The 8,255-nt window shown below is 33.3% G+C and overlaps 1 protein-coding gene across 1 annotated transcript; it reads right to left on the bottom strand.

Annotated features, from left to right (window-relative positions):
* Positions 1-496: 496 nt before the first annotated feature.
* On the bottom strand, positions 497-7,193 carry LOC104099625 (GDSL esterase/lipase 5-like). The gene is made up of 5 exons (XM_009606672.4): positions 6,840-7,193; positions 6,344-6,471; positions 2,227-2,448; positions 1,677-1,932; positions 497-942 (listed from the first exon to the last, which is right to left on the bottom strand). The coding sequence occupies exons 1-5, from the start codon at positions 7,099-7,101 to the stop codon at positions 719-721; spliced, it is 1,092 nt and encodes a 363-aa protein (XP_009604967.1). The 5' UTR covers positions 7,102-7,193; the 3' UTR covers positions 497-718.
* Positions 7,194-8,255: the final 1,062 nt, after the last annotated feature.

Here is an 8,255-nt window from a genome sequence, read left to right as displayed (position 1 = left end):
TTGGACTTATAGTATAACGAAAGGTATAAATAATCATTTTTCCAGAGTAAACCGACATTTTCGACCCTTTTCCCGATATTTTAACATCACGATTTGAAACAAGCAATGTAAAGGAAAGGAAAATTGAAGAGAGCAACTAAGAGGAAAGTGGAGGTAAGGAAACAGAAGAAAATTTGAGTTTTGGGCTCTTCCTGGATCACTATTCAACTTTAACTGGGCCCCAGTGTGCAATCCAAGTAAAGTCCTGTTTGGACTTGGACTGTTATATGAAAAGTTGCTATTTAAGTTATTGAATTTTTTTTCCCGCATTGTTATACAAATATCTGGCAAATGTCCTCTCATAAAACTATGGACTTCGCATATATATATATTTCTAAATCCTTAATATTGTTGCGCGTAGTCTAGCTAAACAGAGGCGGAGTCAAGATTTGAAACTTATGGATTCGGGATTCTAGTTCGTTTATGTTACTGGTTCTAAATTAACAATATATGCATATTCAATGAATTTTTTAAGACAAATACATGGTTTAGACCAAAGTTACTAGATTCGACTGAACCCACAAGTCCGATGCTATATCCGCCCCTGTAGCTAAATTTGTTGTTTGTTAAGCAGATGAAGTATCTTAGAAGAATGTATTTCCAAGTTAGTTTGTAAATGATGATGTAGTTGAACCTTTAAGTAGATGCAAGGAAACAACACTATCATTGAACTAAAACTTTACAAGCATTGAAAGAGAGACTTGAAATTAGAAGGCCCATTCCACATTTCAGCTGCCATTTGCTGGTAAATAGTTTCAGTTTGATGATAGGAGTCCCAAAATACATGCATACTTGGATTTTGACATAGCTCAAATTCATGTCCTACGGGCCTTTTTCCTCCACAGCTAAATATGCCTCTATATTGCCCCTTCCCACAGCATGCTATTTTTCCTTCCTTGAGACCTGCAACAATTGTTATGTCATAATTTGATTTAAAGGCGGATTCAAAATTTAATTTTTATGGGTTCAAATTATGAATTTTTTGAAAATGTGAGTTCAAAACATATAAAATTTGGACCAATTTTCGGAGGTTTTCACACACATATACGTATGATCTAAATCTAAAAAAGGTGTTCAATTGAATCTATTTCTAACACTATAAAATCCGCCACTAGTTTGAATCCAGCGTGCACATACCTCGATTAATTTCATGGAATATCCGCTACCTACCTACCACCAGTAATAGGTATTAGGTAACTCTATACATCAAGGTAGTATCGTAAAAGACGAAAAGCTCTAAAAAGCGGGCTTTACGCGTAAAGCGTTATTTAAGTGTTGATTTTAGTAAGACAAAGCCCAATGAGAGCAAAAAAAAAAAAAAAAAATATTCTCATGTAATTCAAGAAAAGAGTAACAAATTTATTCATAATATTTTTCTTAACAAATAATATACTTATATGTCACTGATATTTGTTGTTTAGTACCGATTTCAAAATTTGATATATGGGCAACGAGGCGCGCGCTTTAGTGCCTTCGAAGTGCAGCTTAAGATACGGGAAGTGCCCTCCCCTAGTTTTTATGAGCTCCATGGCTTAAGCACGCCTTAAATAAGCCTTTGACAAAACTGATCAAGGCTTGGACAGATGAGAAGAAATTATACGGACATCAATCAAGAAATGATTTGAAATGGCGCATACCATATTTGGAGGGATGATCCATCCTCTCTCTCACATTACTATTGAAGTCATAGAGTGAATACTTGAACCCCTTCAGCTCTTTCTCCATTCTTGAGAGGATATTGTACAGCTCAATATTATGGAGTTTGGCCAAGTTTGAAGCTTTTTCCAAACACCCATTTTTGCTAGACGGATTAAGTATTCTTAGGCCAGGTAGACAACCCAAGTCTCCCAAATTAAGGAACCCAAATTTCCTGCCTCCAATTTTGTGTATCTCCTGCGGAATTTCATATGTATTCTTGATTATACAATGCAATTTGAAAGCAAATAGTAACTTTTTTAAAAATACATTAACTTTTACATTTTCTTTTTAAAAAGAAAAATAAAAAAGTTGGGAAGGTTGGATCTTATTATTTGACTATTATCAGTCAATCCATTTTGACCCAAGCAAACTTTGTACATATTGAATCACGGCCAGTTTATTAATTTGACTCGTTTAACTCGTCCAAGTTTCACCCGACCTACTCATTTACCACCTCTAGATGAATCCAAATTTGCAATTTTAACTTACTTTAACAATGGCTGTCAAGTTGCCGAGGACCATTTGTACGTATTGAGGAGAGTCTTGAACTGTGGAATTGGTCACAAAGAGACTTAGGTAGTCATTCGTTCCAACGCTAAATAAATAGACTGCGTTTGACAAAATCTTGGCTGATTTTGATTTGCCTATTTTGTTTCTCAACCAAGTCTTCACCTTCTTGAAGTATTTGAGTTGAGCCTCCATATTAATTACCTGAAGAACGAAAAATAATTAGTACTTCTGAGTAGCTAAGTCAAGCTATAGCAATTTGTTGAGTTGTTTTCTTTTTCGGGGAAAGTAAACATTTGTTACCTAAAATGAATAAATAAATAAAATTATATTATCACTTTTTTCTACAAGTTTAAACTTTTGGAAGATATGATTTTCATAATTCGATATGGCAAACAAAGGTATGTGCTATCAAGTTTCCCGCTTCCCATCAATAAAATAGTTTCACGTGCTTTTTTTGAAAAAGGTCCTAACATAGAGAAACTTGATACAAATATGAAATATATAATTAGATAGTTCACACGATTCAAAGACATATTAACTTATATCTTTTATGCAGGTGTGCTAGGATAGATGTTCCTAACTAAACGTATCAGATTTGAGTCTTAAAAATAGTAAACTCCCTAATAGGAAGCGTTTCCTCTCTTATTAATGGGATTAATATAAATTAGTCAGGACATTAAATCTCAAATACCATATGATTATAAAAATAAAAGAAACTTATTTCTTTCAAGGTGAGTAGGGACCGACCAAGAGGTTATGAGTTCGAGTCACCCCAAGAGTAAGGTGGAGAGTTCTTGGAGGGAAGGATGCCGAGGGTCTATTGGAAACAGTCTTTCTACCTTATGGTTGGGGTAAGGCCTGCGTACACACTATCCTCCTCAGACCTAATTAGTGGGATTATATTAGGTTGTTGTTATTGTTGTGAGCAGGATCGAATTTGAGATTTTTAATTGTTGACTAAGGTTGGTGGACCACCTAGCTACAAGTGGTGTGGACGTATAAGAAGTCCAAAACAGCAGTGTCTTTGTTGTTGGGCTTGGCCTGTAGCAAGTCGACACGACGGACAAAGCTGTCACTGGTCCCGTACTGATTGTAATAGAAGGGTACCCTCACTGTCATCACTTGTCACATGCAACCCCGTGGTCTCTCTAAATTTAAAAAAATATTATTGGGTTATGGATATCAAGTTATTTATTGAGTAATAGGTCGATAACGATTTAATATTATTTGACTTGGGTTATCGGTTCGGATTTTAGTTTGCCCAATTTTATTAACGGTTTAATCGAAATTCCAATAAACTTTAACAAAATTATAATTTTACCTACTAAATATGTAAAACCACCTTATGGTTTCATTCTCTCAATTCTCTAGGGAGTTACTCTTCATCACCTTATTCCTTAGAGTAAGTTTTAAACTTTTCTGAATTTCTCCTCTTAATTCTTCCGTTAAGATTTGTAGTTCTATATTTTAAAGAATTAATTGTTTAAATTTTTAGTTTTTTTATTTGTTTCTTTTGTTGCACTGATTCTTTAGTATTTATAAGATTAGAAATTTATTCTTTTTCTATTAGTTATGCCCGCCCGCAGTGAGATAGTTTATAAGATTAATTAGATTGTTGAATGTCTTATTCCTTACTCATATTAACTTATAACTTTGAAAGTTGAGATCATTCATTGGGATTTTCAAATGCAAAGAAAGTGTTCTTTTCTAAAATTGATATTTAATCCATCTTTTTTTATGAGCAAAAATTGAGTTCCTTCCTCTTAACGGTATGATCACGATTTCTATAATAAAAACATGAAATTTTTGGATATTTTTTATTCTTATCGAGTAAACTGATAATCGAACCGATAAGGAACGATAACCGACAAACCGATACCCAATAACCGATATCTTATCGGTTCGATTATCGGTTTATCATATTTATAAATCGATAACCGATATGCCGAATCGATAACATTCACAACCGAATCAACCGATGTCTACCCTGTATGATCTCCTAATTTCCATTTTTCATTGTCTCCGTTTCCCAGAATTTTTGCTGCTTGGATGAGAAATATATATCATGTTTAATTATCTAAATCTTAATGATGAATTCTAAACTATGACATGTGTTCTCATCCCAGCATGAATTTGAAAAAATGAAGATAATGAATGGAGAAAAATCCCATCCGTTAATTTCACATATATCGGAACTAGGAAATACGTGACTGAATAGGACTACATATACACATATATATATATATACAGTAGCGGAATTAAAATTTTTATTACGGGATATCAAAATTTAAATAGTAAATACGCAAAAAAGTCAATGCGATTCAATATATAGTATATTTACATAATATCTTTTTTTTGCATATCTAAACAATATATTTTTCTGGCAAAGGAATGTAGCTCTGCCGCTGCATATATATATACGTGCTCCGTTTTATTAAGTATATAATTTGAAATACACTACAAATGAAATAATGCATATGTTGTACAAAATAGTAACAGTAATAGTAGAAATCATCTTTCCTTCAATTTTTTCATAAAAAAGCAGTTGACGAAACTTGGAGCAGTAGATATGCACACATCATTTGATGATTTCATTGATTGGAGTTCTTCCATTAGCCATTGAAATATAAAGAACTTTAGCTTAGTGGAGCCTATTGCATGCTTTTCTCTTCTGACTCCTATCTTATCAGAGAACTACATATATATATATATATATATATATATATATATATATATATATATATATATATATATATATATATATGGAGTCTGACGCTAATAACTGAAAATTCAAGAATATGGTCATATATACATGAATTACCTATATGGAGTTTGCCATCAATTAGAATATTTCAACGCAATTAGTGAGTCAAAGTTACTTGTAAGTTATTTTTGAAAAAGTCGTCTCTTACTTTATTGGATACAGAAAGCAATAATCATTTAATTTGAGTTTTGGTGATAACTCATATATATATAGGTGTGCTATTAGACATGATTCCTAGTTTCCTACCTAATATAGGTAGCTAGCTCCCTGAGTTAATTCGCCAAGTCAACAAACTAACTAGTATAGTATTAACCTTTTAGGAGGAAATAAGTTTCTTGCAAATAAGTTCCATTAATATCCAAGCTGAGCTTCTTGCACTATTAAGGGGACTACAAATTGCAGAACAAAGAGGTCTAACACCACTGAAAATCAACACACACTCAACGGTGGTAATAAGAATGAAACACATGCTACAGGAAGAAGAACAGGATAGCTGACTTACTAGCAAAGGAAGGTGAAAAGAAAGATCTTTTTGGAAGAACAACAATGTTGTCAGTTCCTCCTGTGTTTGCAAATGAAACTTTTCGGACAGACATCCTACTAACTGTGTTTTCAAGAAATAATTTGGAATGTAATATTAATATTTGTGGTTCAAAACTTAGGGGTACTATATACCCCTCCAAAAATGATGTACCTATTTCCCCTTAATTGCTAATATATAATCATCCCATTAACAAAAAAAAAACGTTCCTTCTTCATTCCTCCTTTTCTTTTATTCTTTTGTACTCCAACTTTTTATGAGTTGGGGGAAATATTATTTTTACCAATATTATCAGTTAATGAAGTTACAAAAGACACGATAGTATAAAAAAAAATTTCACCTAAGTGAATAGAGATCAAACTCCTTACTATATATATATGAAGTCTCACGCTATTAAGGAAAGCTACATTGTGCAAACAGTGGCGAAATCAGAAAATTCTTTAAGGGTGTTCAAATTTAAAAGAAATAAAAAAAAAATTCGACAAAGAGTATTCCATATATGTTATGTACCTATATACGCAGTGTAATTTTTTGACAAAAAATTATCAATTGAGCATCCTACCAAAGTGTAGCTTTGCCACTATGTGCCAATAGGTCAAAAATATATATTTTTTGTCTATATATAAATTTTTGAATCCCCTTTGATATAAGGGAATTTAAAGTATAGTGATAAATGTGGTTCAAAATTTATGTTACCTTGCAAGTTTGAATTTTAAATGTTGTATTCTTGCATTGTTTTGGATATATCCTTATTAGAATTTCCGACTAATACGACAGAAGAAATAACATACCGATCCCTGGAAAGTCTGGACAAGAGCTCCCGCCCCCGCCGAGGCAAAATTTGCCCCATCATAATAGCTGTGTTGACTCCCCCCAGGCTGCAGAAAGGGCGGCAGCAATGGCAGTTTTGCATATGTAGCTGTCACCGAATAAAAACAACCAAAAATAGTCAAGACACACACAAATACACACAGTCACATAGTTAGAAGCAGATTCAGATTTTTACAACAACAACAAAAAACACCCGTGTAATTCCATAAATTAGGTCTTAAGAGGGTAGTATGTACACGGACCTTATCCTTACCTTGTGAAGGTAAAGACGTTGTTTACGTGACTCAGAATTTTAAGTTTATAAATTCTGAATTCTAGAAAAGACATCTTACTATATTCTGAATAATTTGTGTATACATATTATAAGTAGATATTAACATAAATAAAGAATTTTGACTAAGTTATATAATGGGTTATGCAAAATTCATAACTAAAACTCTAGCTCCGCCTGCTTACCGATGAAATCTGTAATCAAACGGCCGTCGGAAAATCTGCCGGTGGGTAACTTAAAGTAAGTTTCTCCATAAGGCCAGAAGTTGGCTTGGTCAAGAGTGGTAGTGTTGATGTAATTGTTGTTTCCCACATCAAATAATGAGTCCCCAAAAATGAAGAGAGCGGTCTTTCTTTCTGGCTTTTGACATTCCCCGATATGGAAACAGCAAGCTGTTGGCCCCAGTGCTGTTATACATAAAACCACAAGGAAGAGAGGCTTTGCCATGGCTGACTTTATTTCTTAGCTTTAGCTCCACAATGATTTGTAAGTCTATAATATTTTGAGCCTCATCCTTATTTTCAAGGAAGTAGCCAAGAATCATGTTGTATTATATAGTTGACATTATACATGTGTAAGAATAGAAAAACATGCATAATTGAGTCAAACTATATAAATGTCTTTTTAATTATAGTACGGTCAAACCCCTCTACAATAGCCTCGTTTGTTTCGATTTATTTTTTTTTGAAGTGTTGTTATAGAAGACATATATTATAACATAACATAAAAATCAGTTCCGAAAAACACTTAATTTTTATAGTAAATGATTATTATGTAGAGATATTATAGAGAAGTCTGACGGTATATGCTATATTCCTTAATTAAAAGTATTTATTGCGTAAAACATGCTAACAAAGTCGGATGAAGGAAGATGATTGTCTTAGGTTGACGGTCAGGATAACTGAAACTATAATGAATCATCTAAAAAATACTTTTTCTGTCCGAATTTATATGACGGTGTTTGACTAAAAATAGAAAGAGTGAAAGAATTTAGAAACTTCTGGTTTATAACAAATCATTGACTTTTGGTAGCTATAAACCATATCATTCAAGGTAAAATTGAACGTTTAAAGTTAAATTATTTCTATATAAGAAAGTATGATATTCATTTTAGAAAGATTAAAAAATAAAGTATAACTCCCTTCACCGGAAAATTACACTTTACATATAAGGCAAAATTTGATTTGTACCTCTATAAATTATATTTTGAATCCCCTTAATACTGCCCAAAAGCGTAGCTCAATGGTCAAGGAGGTGCAAAATCTTAGTTAGATTGTTGATTCAATTCCCACTATCCATACTAAGGTTTGCTTAGATAACGACTCTTTCACTCTCTACGATTGTGAACAGTGATAACTTTACCAAAGAAAGGAGCTCCCGCTCCATGGAACCTCCGACGACACCTCCTCCAGAGCACAATAACAAGCCACCTGATCCTCAAGCTGAGGCCTCCACCCACACGGAAGGACTTCTCCAAAAAACCAGCTACGCTACTGCAATTACGATCCCTATTAAACCTAATTCTGCGATTCGACAAGGAGATCCCTCAGTCCAAGCTCGGATCACCACCCATAATGGAATGCATATTGTGATATTCAAAG

The sequence above is a fragment of the Nicotiana tomentosiformis genome, chromosome 12, assembly GCF_000390325.3.
Source record: "Nicotiana tomentosiformis chromosome 12, ASM39032v3, whole genome shotgun sequence".
Lineage (NCBI taxonomy): Eukaryota > Viridiplantae > Streptophyta > Magnoliopsida > Solanales > Solanaceae > Nicotiana > Nicotiana tomentosiformis.
The sequence above is the reverse complement of the archived record's forward strand: the minus strand, read 5'-3'. Positions and strand labels throughout refer to the sequence as shown.